The sequence below is a fragment of the Electrona antarctica genome, assembly GCF_951216825.1.
Source record: "Electrona antarctica genome assembly, chromosome: 10".
NCBI lineage: Eukaryota > Metazoa > Chordata > Actinopteri > Myctophiformes > Myctophidae > Electrona > Electrona antarctica.
The window spans coordinates 5,858,537-5,876,696 of NC_136791.1; the positions used below are offsets into that span (position 1 = coordinate 5,858,537).

An 18,160-nucleotide genomic window follows, 5' to 3' on the forward strand; every position below is an offset into this window, starting at 1 on the left:
TTGTTGTGCAAAAACTCCTTATTGGCTATTTCCCCTAAGCCCTAAATGAATTGCATTGAATTGAATGGGAATTGAATGGGGATATGGGGTGTTGTGCTAATTCGCTTATTTCCATCGAAATAAGTAGTAAAGTGTGCCACTTGGGATATTATTTACATTATGAAGAAAGGATATATACAAGAAAATAATAATTTTGAGCGATGGAAATAAGCAAATTAGCACAACACCCCATAGCCCCATTCAATTCCCATTCAATGCAATTCATTTAGGGCTTATGGTAGGGGAAATAGCCAATAAGGAGCCTTTGCACAAAATAACACCTGGGCCTCTTTGGTGGGGACGTAACAACTACAAAGAAAGGTAAGAAAGCCTTTTAGTATGGAATTCTCCTTTAACATCAAATGGCAAGATCGTGTCACAAATGAGGAAGTCCTCAAACAGCCCAGCCTCTACACCATGTTACGCCAGCGACGTCTTAAATGGCTCGGCCATGTCCGCCGCATGTCAGACAGGAGGATCCCCAAAGACCTGCTCTATGGACAGCCTGCCACTGGCACCAGGCCAGCGGGCCGCCCCCACCACTGGCACCAGGCCAGCGAGCCGCCCCCGCCACTGGCACCAGGCCAGCGGGCCGCCCCCACCACTGGCACCAGGCCAGCGAGCCGCCCCCACCACTGGCACCAGGCCAGCGGGCCACCCCCACCACTGGCACCAGGCCAGCGGGCCGCCCCCACCACTGGCACCAGGCCAGCGGGCCGCCCCCACCACTGGCACCAGGCCAGCGGGCCGCCCCCACCACTGGCACCAGGCCAGCGGGCCGCCACCCCCACCACTGGCACCAGGCCAGCGGGCCGCCCCCACCACTGGCACCAGGCCAGCGAGCCGCCCCCACCACTGGCACCAGGCCAGCGGGCCGCCCCCACCACTGGCACCAGGCCAGCGGGCCGCCCCCACCACTGGCACCAGGCCAGCGAGCCACCACTGGCACCAGGCCAGCGGGCCGCCCCCACCACTGGCACCAGGCCAGCGGGCCGCCCCCGCCACTGGCACCAGGCCAGCGGGCCGCCCCCACCACTGGCACCAGGCCAGCGGGCCGCCCCCACCACTGGCACCAGGCCAGCGGGCCGCCCCCACCACTGGCACCAGGCCAGCGGGCCGCCCCCATCACTGGCACCAGGCCAGCGGGCCGCCCCCACCACTGGCACCAGGCCAGCGAGCCACCACTGGCACCAGGCCAGCGGGCCGCCCCCACCACTGGCACCAGGCCAGCGGGCCGCCCCCGCCACTGGCACCAGGCCAGCGGGCCGCCCCCGCCACTGGCACCAGGCCAGCGGGCCGCCCCCGCCACTGGCACCAGGCCAGCGGGCCGCCCCCGCCACTGGCACCAGGCCAGCGGGCCGCCCCCGCCACTGGCACCAGGCCAGCGGGCCGCCCCCACCACTGGCACCAGGCCAGCGGGCCGCCCCCGCCACTGGCACCAGGCCAGCGGGCCGCCCCCACCACTGGCACCAGGCCAGCGGGCCGCCCCCACCACTGGCACCAGGCCAGCGGGCCGCCCCCACCACTGGCACCAGGCCAGCGGGCCGCCCCCACCACTGGCACCAGGCCAGCGAGCCACCACTGGCACCAGGCCAGCGGGCCGCCCCCACCACTGGCACCAGGCCAGCGGGCCGCCCCCGCCACTGGCACCAGGCCAGCGGGCCGCCCCCACCACTGGCACCAGGCCAGCGGGCCGCCCCCACCACTGGCACCAGGCCAGCGGGCCGCCCCCGCCACTGGCACCAGGCCAGCGGGCCGCCCCCACCACTGGCACCAGGCCAGCGAGCCACCACTGGCACCAGGCCAGCGGGCCGCCCCCACCACTGGCACCAGGCCAGCGGGCCGCCCCCGCCACTGGCACCAGGCCAGCGGGCCGCCCCCGCCACTGGCACCAGGCCAGCGGGCCGCCCCCGCCACTGGCACCAGGCCAGCGGGCCGCCCCCGCCACTGGCACCAGGCCAGCGGGCCGCCCCCGCCACTGGCACCAGGCCAGCGGGCCGCCCCCACCTGCGGTTCAAAGACGTCTGCAATCGCGATCCATGGGCATAGGAGTAGACAACTGGGAGGACAGTGCAAGTGATCGTGCCTGCTGGAGGCATGAGGTCTGGCCTGGAATCCAGAAGAGCGAAGCGGAGCTGAACAACGCAGCAGAAGAAAGGAGAGCTATAGGCGAAAGGCACCTCAATCAGCGTCAGCAGGCGACGGCAGCGCATTCAAATGCCATCACTGCCAAAGAGACTGTCACTCACATGTTGGGCTGCTCAGACACACAAAGTACTGTTCCCTCCCTCAGCACCACCTGATCCAATCCACAAAGTATTGTTCCCTCAGCACCACCTGATCCAATCCACAAAGTACTGTTCCCTCAGCACCACCTGATCCAATCCACAAAGTACTGCTCCCTCAGCACCACCTGACCCAATCCACAAAGTACTGTTCCCTCCCTCAGCACCACCTGATCCAATCCACAAAGTACTGTTCCCTCAGCACCACCTGACCACATCCACAAAGTACTGTTCCCTCCCTCAGCACCACCTGATCCAATCCACAAAGTACTGTTCCCTCAGCACCACCTGATCCGATCCACAAAGTACTGTTCCCTCAGCACCACCTGATCCAATCCACAAAGTACTGTTCCCTCAGCACCACCTGATCCAATCCACAAAGTACTGTTCCCTCAGCACCACCTGATCCAATCCACAAAGTACTGTTCCCTCCCTCAGCACCACCTGATCCAGTCCACAAAGTACTGTTCCCTCAGCACCACCTGATCCAATCCACAAAGTACTGTTCCCTCAGCACCACCTGATCCAATCCACAAAGTACTGTCCCCTCAGCACCACCTGATCCAGTCCACAAAGTACTGTTCCCTCAGCACCACCTGATCCAATCCACAAAGTACTGTTCCCTCAGCACCACCTGATCCAATCCACAAAGTACTGTTCCCTCCCTCAGCACCACCTGATCCGATCCACAAAGTACTGTTCCCTCCCTCAGCACCACCTGATCCAATCCACAAAGTACTGTTCCCTCCCTCAGCACCACCTGATCCAATCCACAAAGTACTGTTCCCTCCCTCAGCACCACCTGATCCAATCCACAAAGTACTGTTCCCTCCCTCAGCACCACCTGATCCAATCCACAAAGTACTGTTCCCTCCCTCAGCACCACCTGATCCAATCCACAAAGTACTGTTCCCTCCCTCAGCACCACCTGATCCGATCCACAAAGTACTGTTCCCTCCCTCAGCACCACCTGATCCAATCCACAAAGTACTGTTCCCTCCCTCAGCACCACCTGATCCAATCCACAAAGTACTGTTCCCTCCCTCAGCACCACCTGATCCAATCCACAAAGTACTGTTCCCTCAGCCCCACCTGATCCAATCCACAAAGTACTGTTCCCTCCCTCAGCACCACCTGATCCAATCCACAAAGTACTGTTCCCTCAGCACCACCTGATCCAATCCACAAAGTACTGTCCCCTCCCTCAGCACCACCTGATCCAATCCACAAAGTACTGTCCCCTCCCTCAGCACCACCTGATCCAATCCACAAAGTACTGTCCCCTCAGCACCACCTGATCCAATCCACAAAGTACTGTTCCCTCAGCACCACCTGATCCAATCCACAAAGCACTGTTCCCTCCCTCAGCACCACCTGATCCAATCCACAAAGTACTGTTCCCTCAGCACCACCTGATCCAATCCACAAAGTACTGTTCCCTCAGCACCACCTGATCCAATCCACAAAGTACTGTTCCCTCCCTCAGCACCACCTGATCCAATCCACAAAGTACTGTTCCCTCAGCACCACCTGATCCAATCCACAAAGTACTGTTCCCTCAGCACCACCTGATCCAATCCACAAAGTACTGTTCCCTCAGCACCACCTGATCCAATCCACAAAGTACTGTTCCCTCAGCACCACCTGATCCAATCCACAAAGTACTGTTCCCTCAGCACCACCTGATCCGATCCACAAAGTACTGTTCCCTCAGCACCACCTGATCCAATCCACAAAGTACTGTTCCCTCAGCACCACCTGATCCAATCCACAAAGTACTGTTCCCTCCCTCAGCACCACCTGATCTGATCCACAAAGTACTGTTCCCTCCCTCAGCACCACCTGATCCAATCCACAAAGTACTGTTCCCTCCCTCAGCACCACCTGATCTGATCCACAAAGTACTGTTCCCTCCCTCAGCACCACCTGATCCAATCCTCAAAGTACTGTCCCCTCCCTCAGCACCACCTGATCCAATCCACAAAGTACTGTTCCCTCAGCACCACCTGATCCAATCCACAAAGTACTGTCCCCTCCCTCAGCACCACCTGATCCAATCCACAAAGTACTGTTCCCTCCCTCAGCACCACCTGATCCAATCCACAAAGTACTGTCCCCTCAGCACCACCTGATCCAATCCACAAAGTACTGTTCCCTCAGCACCACCTGATCCAATCCACAAAGTACTGTTCCCTCAGCACCACCTGATCCAATCCACAAAGTACTGTTCCCTCCCTCAGCACCACCTGATCCGATCCACAAAGTACTGTTCCCTCAGCACCACCTGATCCAATCCACAAAGTACTGTTCCCTCAGCACCACCTGATCCAATCCACAAAGTACTGTTCCCTCAGCACCACCTGATCCAATCCACAAAGTACTGTTCCCTCCCTCAGCACCACCTGATCTGATCCACAAAGTACTGTTCCCTCCCTCAGCACCACCTGATCCAATCCACAAAGTACTGTTCCCTCCCTCAGCACCACCTGATCCAATCCACAAAGTACTGTTCCCTCAGCACCACCTGATCCGATCCACAAAGTACTGTTCCCTCAGCACCACCTGATCCAGTCCACAAAGTACTGTTCCCTCAGCACCACCTGATCCAATCCACAAAGTACCGTTCCCTCCCTCAGCACCACCTGATCCAATCCACAAAGTACTGTTCCCTCAGCACCACCTGATCCAATCCACAAAGTACTGTTCCCTCCCTCAGCACCACCTGATCCAATCCACAAAGTACTGTTCCCTCAGCACCACCTGATCCAATCCACAAAGTACTGTTCCCTCCCTCAGCACCACCTGATCCAATCCACAAAGTACTGTTCCCTCAGCACCACCTGATCCAATCCACAAAGTACTGTTCCCTCAGCACCACCTGATCCAATCCACAAAGTACTGTTCCCTCAGCACCACCTGATCCAGTCCACAAAGTACTGTTCCCTCAGCACCACCTGATCCAATCCACAAAGTACTGTTCCCTCAGCACCACCTGATCCAATCCACAAAGTACTGTTCCCTCAGCACCACCTGATCCAATCCACAAAGTACTGTTCCCTCAGCACCACCTGATCCAATCCACAAAGTACTGTTCCCTCAGCACCACCTGATCCAATCCACAAAGTACTGTTCCCTCAGCACCACCTGATCCAATCCACAAAGTACTGTTCCCTCAGCACCACCTGATCCAGTCCACAAAGTACTGTTCCCTCCCTCAGCACCACCTGATCCAATCCACAAAGTACTGTTCCCTCCCTCAGCACCACCTGATCCGATCCACAAAGTACTGTTCCCTCCCTCAGCACCACCTGATCCAATCCACAAAGTACTGTTCCCTCCCTCAGCACCACCTGATCCAATCCACAAAGTACTGTTCCCTCAGCACCACCTGATCCAGTCCACAAAGTACTGTTCCCTCCCTCAGCACCACCTGATCCAATCCACAAAGTACTGTTCCCTCAGCACCACCTGATCCAATCCACAAAGTACTGTTCCCTCAGCACCACCTGATCCAGTCCACAAAGTACTGTTCCCTCCCTCAGCACCACCTGATCCAATCCACAAAGTACTGTTCCCTCCCTCAGCACCACCTGATCCGATCCACAAAGTACTGTTCCCTCCCTCAGCACCACCTGATCCAATCCACAAAGTACTGTTCCCTCCCTCAGCACCACCTGATCCAATCCACAAAGCACTGTTCCCTCAGCACCACCTGATCCAATCCACAAAGTACTGTTCCCTCAGCACCACCTGATCCAGTCCACAAAGTACTGTTCCCTCAGCACCACCTGATCCAATCCACAAAGTACTGTTCCCTCCCTCAGCACCACCTGATCCAATCCACAAAGTACTGTTCCCTCAGCACCACCTGATCCAATCCACAAAGTACTGTTCCCTCAGCACCACCTGATCCAGTCCACAAAGTACTGTTCCCTCAGCACCACCTGATCCAATCCACAAAGTACTGTTCCCTCCCTCAGCACCACCTGATCTGATCCACAAAGTACTGTTCCCTCAGCACCACCTGATCCGATCCACAAAGTACTGTTCCCTCAGCACCACCTGATCCAATCCACAAAGTACTGTTCCCTCAGCACCACCTGATCCGATCCACAAAGTACTGTTCCCTCAGCACCACCTGATCCAATCCACAAAGTACTGTTCCCTCAGCACCACCTGATCCAGTCCACAAAGTACTGTTCCCTCCCTCAGCACCACCTGATCCAGTCCACAAAGTACTGTTCCCTCAGCACCACCTGATCCAATCCACAAAGTACTGTTCCCTCAGCACCACCTGATCCAGTCCACAAAGTACTGTTCCCTCCCTCAGCACCACCTGATCCAATCCACAAAGTACTGTTCCCTCAGCACCACCTGATCCAATCCACAAAGTACTGTTCCCTCAGCACCACCTGATCCGATCCACAAAGTACTGTTCCCTCAGCACCACCTGATCCAATCCACAAAGTACTGTTCCCTCCCTCAGCACCACCTGATCCAATCCACAAAGTACTGTTCCCTCAGCACCACCTGATCCAATCCACAAAGTACTGTTCCCTCAGCACCACCTGATCCGATCCACAAAGTACTGTTCCCTCCCTCAGCACCACCTGATCCGATCCACAAAGTACTGTTCCCTCCCTCAGCACCACCTGATCCGATCCACAAAGTACTGTTCCCTCCCTCAGCACCACCTGATCCAATCCACAAAGTACTGTTCCCTCCCTCAGCACCACCTGATCCAATCCACAAAGTACTGTTCCCTCCCTCAGCACCACCTGATCCAATCCACAAAGCACTGTTCCCTCAGCACCACCTGATCCGATCCACAAAGTACTGTTCCCTCCCTCAGCACCACCTGATCCAATCCACAAAGTACTGTTCCCTCCCTCAGCACCACCTGATCCAATCCACAAAGTACTGTTCCCTCCCTCAGCACCACCTGATCCGATCCACAAAGTACTGTTCCCTCCCTCAGCACCACCTGATCCAATCCACAAAGTACTGTTCCCTCAGCACCACCTGATCCAATCCACAAAGTACTGTTCCCTCAGCACCACCTGATCCAATCCACAAAGCACTGTTCCCTCAGCACCACCTGATCCGATCCACAAAGTACTGTTCCCTCCCTCAGCACCACCTGATCCAATCCACAAAGCACTGTTCCCTCAGCACCACCTGATCCGATCCACAAAGTACTGTTCCCTCAGCACCACCTGATCCAATCCACAAAGTACTGTTCCCTCAGCACCACCTGATCCAATCCACAAAGTACTGTTCCCTCAGCACCACCTGATCCAATCCACAAAGTACTGTTCCCTCCCTCAGCACCACCTGATCCAGTCCACAAAGTACTGTTCCCTCAGCACCACCTGATCCAATCCACAAAGTACTGTTCCCTCAGCACCACCTGATCCAATCCACAAAGTACTGTTCCCTCAGCACCACCTGATCCAATCCACAAAGTACTGTTCCCTCCCTCAGCACCACCTGATCCAATCCACAAAGTACTGTTCCCTCAGCACCACCTGATCCAGTCCACAAAGTACTGTTCCCTCAGCACCACCTGATCCAATCCACAAAGTACTGTTCCCTCCCTCAGCACCACCTGATCCAATCCACAAAGTACTGTTCCCTCCCTCAGCACCACCTGATCCAATCCACAAAGTACTGTTCCCTCAGCACCACCTGATCCAATCCACAAAGTACTGTTCCCTCAGCACCACCTGATCCGATCCACAAAGTACTGTTCCCTCAGCACCACCTGATCCAATCCACAAAGTACTGTTCCCTCCCTCAGCACCACCTGATCCAATCCACAAAGTACTGTTCCCTCAGCACCACCTGATCCAATCCACAAAGTACTGTTCCCTCCCTCAGCACCACCTGATCCGATCCACAAAGTACTGTTCCCTCAGCACCACCTGATCCAATCCACAAAGTACTGTTCCCTCAGCACCACCTGATCCAATCCACAAAGTACTGTTCCCTCAGCACCACCTGATCCGATCCACAAAGTACTGTTCCCTCCCTCAGCACCACCTGATCCAGTCCACAAAGTACTGTTCCCTCAGCACCACCTGATCCAATCCACAAAGTACTGTTCCCTCAGCACCACCTGATCCAATCCACAAAGTACTGTTCCCTCCCTCAGCACCACCTGATCCAGTCCACAAAGTACTGTTCCCTCAGCACCACCTGATCCAATCCACAAAGTACTGTTCCCTCCCTCAGCACCACCTGATCCAATCCACAAAGTACTGTTCCCTCAGCACCACCTGATCCAATCCACAAAGTACTGTTCCCTCAGCACCACCTGATCCGATCCACAAAGTACTGTTCCCTCAGCACCACCTGATCCAGTCCACAAAGTACTGTTCCCTCAGCACCACCTGATCCAATCCACAAAGTACTGTTCCCTCAGCACCACCTGATCCAATCCACAAAGTACTGTTCCCTCAGCACCACCTGATCCAATCCACAAAGTACTGTTCCCTCAGCACCACCTGATCCAATCCACAAAGTACTGTTCCCTCAGCACCACCTGATCCAATCCACAAAGTACTGTTCCCTCAGCACCACCTGATCCAATCCACAAAGTACTGTTCCCTCCCTCAGCACCACCTGATCCAATCCACAAAGTACTGTTCCCTCCCTCAGCACCACCTGATCCAATCCACAAAGTACTGTTCCCTCAGCACCACCTGATCCAATCCACAAAGTACTGTTCCCTCAGCACCACCTGATCCAATCCACAAAGTACTGTTCCCTCAGCACCACCTGATCCAGTCCACAAAGTACTGTTCCCTCCCTCAGCACCACCTGATCCAATCCACAAAGTACTGTTCCCTCCCTCAGCACCACCTGATCCAATCCACAAAGTACTGTTCCCTCCCTCAGCACCACCTGATCCAATCCACAAAGTACTGTTCCCTCCCTCAGCACCACCTGATCCAATCCACAAAGTACTGTTCCCTCCCTCAGCACCACCTGATCCAATCCACAAAGTACTGTTCCCTCAGCACCACCTGATCCGATCCACAAAGTACTGTTCCCTCAGCACCACCTGATCCAATCCACAAAGTACTGTTCCCTCCCTCAGCACCACCTGATCCAATCCACAAAGTACTGTTCCCTCAGCACCACCTGATCCAATCCACAAAGTACTGTTCCCTCCCTCAGCACCACCTGATCCAATCCACAAAGTACTGTTCCCTCAGCACCACCTGATCCAATCCACAAAGTACTGTTCCCTCCCTCAGCACCACCTGATCCGATCCACAAAGTACTGTTCCCTCCCTCAGCACCACCTGATCCGATCCACAAAGTACTGTTCCCTCAGCACCACCTGATCCAATCCACAAAGTACTGTTCCCTCAGCACCACCTGATCCAATCCACAAAGTACTGTTCCCTCAGCACCACCTGATCCGATCCACAAAGTACTGTTCCCTCCCTCAGCACCACCTGATCCAGTCCACAAAGTACTGTTCCCTCAGCACCACCTGATCCAATCCACAAAGTACTGTTCCCTCCCTCAGCACCACCTGATCCAATCCACAAAGTACTGTTCCCTCCCTCAGCACCACCTGATCCAGTCCACAAAGTACTGTTCCCTCAGCACCACCTGATCCAATCCACAAAGTACTGTTCCCTCAGCACCACCTGATCCAATCCACAAAGTACTGTTCCCTCAGCACCACCTGATCCAATCCACAAAGTACTGTTCCCTCCCTCAGCACCACCTGATCCAATCCACAAAGTACTGTTCCCTCAGCACCACCTGATCCAGTCCACAAAGTACTGTTCCCTCCCTCAGCACCACCTGATCCAGTCCACAAAGTACTGTTCCCTCAGCACCACCTGATCCAATCCACAAAGTACTGTTCCCTCAGCACCACCTGATCCAGTCCACAAAGTACTGTTCCCTCCCTCAGCACCACCTGATCCAATCCACAAAGTACTGTTCCCTCAGCACCACCTGATCCAATCCACAAAGTACTGTTCCCTCAGCACCACCTGATCCGATCCACAAAGTACTGTTCCCTCAGCACCACCTGATCCAATCCACAAAGTACTGTTCCCTCCCTCAGCACCACCTGATCCAATCCACAAAGTACTGTTCCCTCAGCACCACCTGATCCAATCCACAAAGTACTGTTCCCTCAGCACCACCTGATCCGATCCACAAAGTACTGTTCCCTCCCTCAGCACCACCTGATCCGATCCACAAAGTACTGTTCCCTCCCTCAGCACCACCTGATCCGATCCACAAAGTACTGTTCCCTCCCTCAGCACCACCTGATCCAATCCACAAAGTACTGTTCCCTCCCTCAGCACCACCTGATCCAATCCACAAAGTACTGTTCCCTCCCTCAGCACCACCTGATCCAATCCACAAAGCACTGTTCCCTCAGCACCACCTGATCCGATCCACAAAGTACTGTTCCCTCCCTCAGCACCACCTGATCCAATCCACAAAGTACTGTTCCCTCCCTCAGCACCACCTGATCCAATCCACAAAGTACTGTTCCCTCCCTCAGCACCACCTGATCCGATCCACAAAGTACTGTTCCCTCCCTCAGCACCACCTGATCCAATCCACAAAGTACTGTTCCCTCAGCACCACCTGATCCAATCCACAAAGTACTGTTCCCTCAGCACCACCTGATCCAATCCACAAAGCACTGTTCCCTCAGCACCACCTGATCCGATCCACAAAGTACTGTTCCCTCCCTCAGCACCACCTGATCCAATCCACAAAGCACTGTTCCCTCAGCACCACCTGATCCGATCCACAAAGTACTGTTCCCTCAGCACCACCTGATCCAATCCACAAAGTACTGTTCCCTCAGCACCACCTGATCCAATCCACAAAGTACTGTTCCCTCAGCACCACCTGATCCAATCCACAAAGTACTGTTCCCTCCCTCAGCACCACCTGATCCAGTCCACAAAGTACTGTTCCCTCAGCACCACCTGATCCAATCCACAAAGTACTGTTCCCTCAGCACCACCTGATCCAATCCACAAAGTACTGTTCCCTCAGCACCACCTGATCCAATCCACAAAGTACTGTTCCCTCCCTCAGCACCACCTGATCCAATCCACAAAGTACTGTTCCCTCAGCACCACCTGATCCAGTCCACAAAGTACTGTTCCCTCAGCACCACCTGATCCAATCCACAAAGTACTGTTCCCTCCCTCAGCACCACCTGATCCAATCCACAAAGTACTGTTCCCTCCCTCAGCACCACCTGATCCAATCCACAAAGTACTGTTCCCTCAGCACCACCTGATCCAATCCACAAAGTACTGTTCCCTCAGCACCACCTGATCCGATCCACAAAGTACTGTTCCCTCAGCACCACCTGATCCAATCCACAAAGTACTGTTCCCTCCCTCAGCACCACCTGATCCAATCCACAAAGTACTGTTCCCTCAGCACCACCTGATCCAATCCACAAAGTACTGTTCCCTCCCTCAGCACCACCTGATCCGATCCACAAAGTACTGTTCCCTCAGCACCACCTGATCCAATCCACAAAGTACTGTTCCCTCAGCACCACCTGATCCAATCCACAAAGTACTGTTCCCTCAGCACCACCTGATCCGATCCACAAAGTACTGTTCCCTCCCTCAGCACCACCTGATCCAGTCCACAAAGTACTGTTCCCTCAGCACCACCTGATCCAATCCACAAAGTACTGTTCCCTCAGCACCACCTGATCCAATCCACAAAGTACTGTTCCCTCCCTCAGCACCACCTGATCCAGTCCACAAAGTACTGTTCCCTCAGCACCACCTGATCCAATCCACAAAGTACTGTTCCCTCCCTCAGCACCACCTGATCCAATCCACAAAGTACTGTTCCCTCAGCACCACCTGATCCAATCCACAAAGTACTGTTCCCTCAGCACCACCTGATCCGATCCACAAAGTACTGTTCCCTCAGCACCACCTGATCCAGTCCACAAAGTACTGTTCCCTCAGCACCACCTGATCCAATCCACAAAGTACTGTTCCCTCAGCACCACCTGATCCAATCCACAAAGTACTGTTCCCTCCCTCAGCACCACCTGATCCAGTCCACAAAGTACTGTTCCCTCAGCACCACCTGATCCAATCCACAAAGTACTGTTCCCTCCCTCAGCACCACCTGATCCAATCCACAAAGTACTGTTCCCTCAGCACCACCTGATCCAATCCACAAAGTACTGTTCCCTCAGCACCACCTGATCCGATCCACAAAGTACTGTTCCCTCAGCACCACCTGATCCAGTCCACAAAGTACTGTTCCCTCAGCACCACCTGATCCAATCCACAAAGTACTGTTCCCTCAGCACCACCTGATCCAATCCACAAAGTACTGTTCCCTCCCTCAGCACCACCTGATCCAATCCACAAAGTACTGTTCCCTCCCTCAGCACCACCTGATCCAATCCACAAAGTACTGTTCCCTCAGCACCACCTGATCCAATCCACAAAGTACTGTTCCCTCAGCACCACCTGATCCAATCCACAAAGTACTGTTCCCTCAGCACCACCTGATCCAGTCCACAAAGTACTGTTCCCTCCCTCAGCACCACCTGATCCAATCCACAAAGTACTGTTCCCTCCCTCAGCACCACCTGATCCAATCCACAAAGTACTGTTCCCTCCCTCAGCACCACCTGATCCAATCCACAAAGTACTGTTCCCTCCCTCAGCACCACCTGATCCAATCCACAAAGTACTGTTCCCTCCCTCAGCACCACCTGATCCAATCCACAAAGTACTGTTCCCTCAGCACCACCTGATCCGATCCACAAAGTACTGTTCCCTCAGCACCACCTGATCCAATCCACAAAGTACTGTTCCCTCCCTCAGCACCACCTGATCCAATCCACAAAGTACTGTTCCCTCAGCACCACCTGATCCAATCCACAAAGTACTGTTCCCTCCCTCAGCACCACCTGATCCAATCCACAAAGTACTGTTCCCTCAGCACCACCTGATCCAATCCACAAAGTACTGTTCCCTCCCTCAGCACCACCTGATCCGATCCACAAAGTACTGTTCCCTCCCTCAGCACCACCTGATCCGATCCACAAAGTACTGTTCCCTCAGCACCACCTGATCCAATCCACAAAGTACTGTTCCCTCAGCACCACCTGATCCAATCCACAAAGTACTGTTCCCTCAGCACCACCTGATCCGATCCACAAAGTACTGTTCCCTCCCTCAGCACCACCTGATCCAGTCCACAAAGTACTGTTCCCTCAGCACCACCTGATCCAATCCACAAAGTACTGTTCCCTCCCTCAGCACCACCTGATCCAATCCACAAAGTACTGTTCCCTCCCTCAGCACCACCTGATCCAGTCCACAAAGTACTGTTCCCTCAGCACCACCTGATCCAATCCACAAAGTACTGTTCCCTCAGCACCACCTGATCCAATCCACAAAGTACTGTTCCCTCAGCACCACCTGATCCAATCCACAAAGTACTGTTCCCTCCCTCAGCACCACCTGATCCAATCCACAAAGTACTGTTCCCTCAGCACCACCTGATCCAGTCCACAAAGTACTGTTCCCTCCCTCAGCACCACCTGATCCAATCCACAAAGCACTGTTCCCTCCCTCAGCACCACCTGATCCAATCCACAAAGTACTGTTCCCTCCCTCAGCACCACCTGATCCAATCCACAAAGCACTGTTCCCTCCCTCAGCACCACCTGATCCAATCCAAGTGCGCTTGTGCCATATGGTCTCTCGAGACTGAAGGCCGCTACTACTAGTGTGATGAGAGTCAGTTGTTTTGTTCTCCCCCCCCCCCCCCCCCTTCTCTCTCTCTCTCTCTCCCCTTTAACCCATGTTTGGCGGGAACCCCTTTTGGTGTTAGCATTATGTTATGCTTTAGCTATTGAAAAATAGCAGATCTACAAGCTCATAGCGCGCCACCGAGTGGCGCGCTACGAGCTTGTAGGTCTGCTATATTTGAAAAATCAAAGAACGACTGACATAGAAACATAGCTTTTTCAGAAAACTGTCAGGATGTAGAAGAAATTTTTAGAATCTGATCTCGGGTCAAAATGGGTTCATCTTTGCTCCCCTTCTCTCTCCTCTCCGGTCAGACCCGGACCAGAGTGTCCAGGAGCTGGTGTATGACCTGCGCTCCCAGTGCGACGCCATCCGCATCACCAAGACGGTGCGTCCGTACCGCATGGTCATCTGCCCCGTGAACGAGAACAACGCTGCCCTCATGGTCAGCGACGGCAGGGTCATGCTGTGGGAACTCAAAGCTCACGCCAACAGGGCCCCCACAAACCCTAGGTACACACACACACGCACGCACGCACGCACACACACACACACACACACACACACACACACAGACACACAGACACACACACACACACACACACACACACACACACACAGTGTTGATTTTGACGGCACATTTTAGTTTTAGTCATAGTCTTTTGAGTAGTTTGTCACCTGGAATTACTTAGCGTTAGTCTAGTTTAAGTTGACTAAATCTACAGTTGATTTAGTCAACTAAAATGTTTTTTGGTAGGTCGTAACGGTTGATTTTATACTTAAAATAGCAGATCTACAAGCTCAGAACGTGTCATGCTGCACCGCGTTGTGAGCTTGTAGATCTGCATGCAACGAAGTGTAAAATGACTTTTGTCTTTTACTTATACCGGATCTCTCGTCCACTAGTCCATAAAATAGAAGGAAACCACAGTAATAAAGTAGCTTTACAAAGCAAGGTCCGTTAACCATGAAACTACCACCATAATACTGTAAGCTGAGATGTTATTGAATGTCAATGAGTATATAATCATGTATCTTTGATAAATTGCTTTCCACTTCCTTGATTTCCTTGTATTGTAGTCTCTTTATCAACCGCGGTTTCAAAGCTTTTCATTCGTTTTAAGAGCCAAGCAATTAAAATGAAAGTGGATCTTACCTAGGGTTTATTTGTAGACTACAAAGGCTTTTTTCCCCTTCTCCTTAATGTGCCGCTTGGTTTGATACTGTATTAACCCATTTTGGGCGGGAACCCCTCTTGGTGTTTTAAGCATTGTGTTATACTTTAGCTATTGAAAAATAGCAGATCTACAAGCTCATAGAGTGCCGCGCTACGAGCTTGTAGATCTGCTATTTTTGAAAAATCGCGAAAATGTGGCACAAATCTTTGAGTATATTCTTTCAGAGCGAACGTTTTTAAGTCAAATCTTTGCTTCTTATCTGGGGAGGTCACTGGAACAACATATTTTCAGATGGTCGGCGGCCAATTACATATAGTTTTTGGGGGTCCTTGACATGAAAATGTTTGAGAACGACTGTCATAGAAACATTTTTCAGAAAACTTTTCAGGATTTAGAAGACATGTGTAGAATCGTCTTCAGGTCTAAATTGGTTAATAGGATATATTTCATAGCTGCCAGCCACGTTATTTGATGCATTTGTTGGAAGATAAAGGAACAAGTAGGTTGGAAAAGAACAAGCAGCATGCATTAGAATGAAGCACTTGAAGGACTGGGAACTGCTTGACGGTCACTATGAGAAGCACAACAAACGTGCACAGTGTTAACACGCTTGTTCTGCTTTGAGGACACACTTCTACAGTCTATATTTAGAGTGACATGCACTATTTTAATCATTTATATTATTTGTGTACAGTACATGGTTAAACATTTATATGTAGGAAAGAAGGGAACACACAGCTCTGCCCCACAGTGTTTAATTTATTTTAACCCATTCAGGACAGGAACCCCTTTTGGTGTTTTTAAGCATCATGATATACTTTAGCTGTTGAAAAAATAGCAGATCCACAAGCTCATAGCGCGGCACCGAGTGCCGCGCTATGAGCTTGTAAATCTGCTATTTTTGAAAAACCTTGCAAATTTGAGTTGAATATATTATTCTTTCAGAGCGAACATTTTGAAAAAGGTTGAGCACCACTGATGTCATAGAAACATAGGTTTCTCAGAAAACTGTTAGGATTTAGAAGCGCACGCACGCACGCACGTGCATGGTGGTCTGCCATGGTTGAGGCACCGTGGAGAAATCAAATCCCCAGTCTGGGCTGTAAGTGCTTCACCCCCCGGGCGCCTCACGGACGCCCATACAGTCCTCTATTTCCCTCAGTGGCGCGGCGTTAGAGGCTGTCATCATGCATCATGCATTGGATGTACAGTATTGTTTGCGACCTTGTGACTGCCTCCCAGGTGTCACTGAGGGAAAGGAAAAGCACCACACACACACACACACACACACACACACACACACACTCACTCACTCACTCACTCACTCACTCACTCACTCACTCACACACACACACACACACACACACACACACACACACACACACACACACACACACACACACACACACACACACACACACACACACACACACACACACACACACACACACACACACACACACACACACACACAGGTCTATGTTCAGTAGATCTGCGTCAAACTCGAAACTACCTAATAAGAAATGATTGACAACGTCAGAGACTAAAACTGGCAACTTTATACTTCAAAAGAAGTAGAATACTTTTTCTACTTGTTGAAACCACTTTTCTGCAGATAAAATAGTTTTATACTCAATGTGGCACTGCGTTGAGTGCTGAACCGGCCTTCTGTATGCACTGCTGGAACAGTCATTTTGCCGCCTGGATCTGATTCGGGAAATACAACAAAACAAATCTTTCGTATGTCGGCATTAATGTCCAACTCTGTATTGTGTAGCCCTCTGGTGGCCCTCGTATCTAGGGCCACCAGCTCAATGGCCTTGTGGTTAGAGTGTCCGCCCTGAGACTGGTTAGGTCGGGGTTTGTTCCCCGGCCGGGTCATACCAAAGAAGAAATAGGACCCAGTGCCTCCCTGCTGGGCACTCAGCATCTAGGGTGCGAGTGACTAATTCCCGTGCCAGTTGCCGTGGGCACCCCCCCCCCCCCCCCAACCCGCCCACCCGCCTCCCCGCTCCCATGGCCGCGACCACACGACAGACGTTATCATATATGAACTAGAAAAAGTGCCCCTCGGAGCACAGGTCTCCACCAGGGCAGGTCAGGTTGTGGCCTCCTGGTGGCGCTATAATAGGCCAATGTGAAAAGGTTGCCATTTCTTCATACGCCTTTGATGGCAATTGGATGATTTGAGGCATTTTGTTCCAAAAATGTGTTTTTTAAAAATCAACCTGTTGGTGGCGCTATAACAGGCCAATGTGAAAAGGGTGGGATATATTCCTCAGCCTAGTAAGAAAATGTGTGAAAGATTTCACGTAAATTGCATGCTGCGTTCATGATTTGAGGCTTTTGTTCAAAACAGGGCAATCTTGCAAACTGTGAAAGCCAATTATAGGATGGAATTTGAAATATCGGACAGATCCGACTTGAGCACATGACCATAGATATACTGTGTAACGATTTGTGATGTGTTTTACAAAAGTCGGCCTCCTGGTGGCGCTATAAAAGGCAGATGCGGAAAATGCAGGTCAAAGTTTTGTCCTTGGCCTCTAGGGAGTGTGCATGCAACGTTTCACGCAGATCGGTGCAGTTTTAGGTAAAAAATGTGAAAAGGTGCCTCATGGTGGCGCTATAACAGGAAAATGTGGGGCAGAGGTTCATCGTTCCAGGGAGTGTGTGTACAAAGTTTGGCATCGACCGGGTTAACGGTGCCGGAGATTAGCTGCTAACAGATGGACGGAAGGACGGACGGACACACACACACACACACGGACACACACACGGACGGAGTGCAAAACATACTCTCTCCCCATGCCTTCGGCCTGGTGGAGACTGTCTGTCTGTCTGTCTGTATCGTAAA

At 52.5% G+C, this 18,160-nt stretch overlaps 1 protein-coding gene across 1 annotated transcript in view; it reads left to right on the forward strand.

The window, feature by feature from the left end:
• wdr11 (WD repeat domain 11) overlaps positions 1 to 18,160 on the forward strand; it is a gene marked incomplete at its 3' end in the record, with an annotated part of 212,767 nt that overhangs the window by 56,262 nt on the left and 138,345 nt on the right. Inside the window, exon 8 of the mRNA XM_079512909.1 lies at positions 14,440 to 14,638. Within this exon, the coding sequence (XP_079369035.1) occupies positions 14,440 to 14,638 (199 nt within the window). The remainder of the gene's footprint in view (positions 1 to 14,439; positions 14,639 to 18,160) is intronic.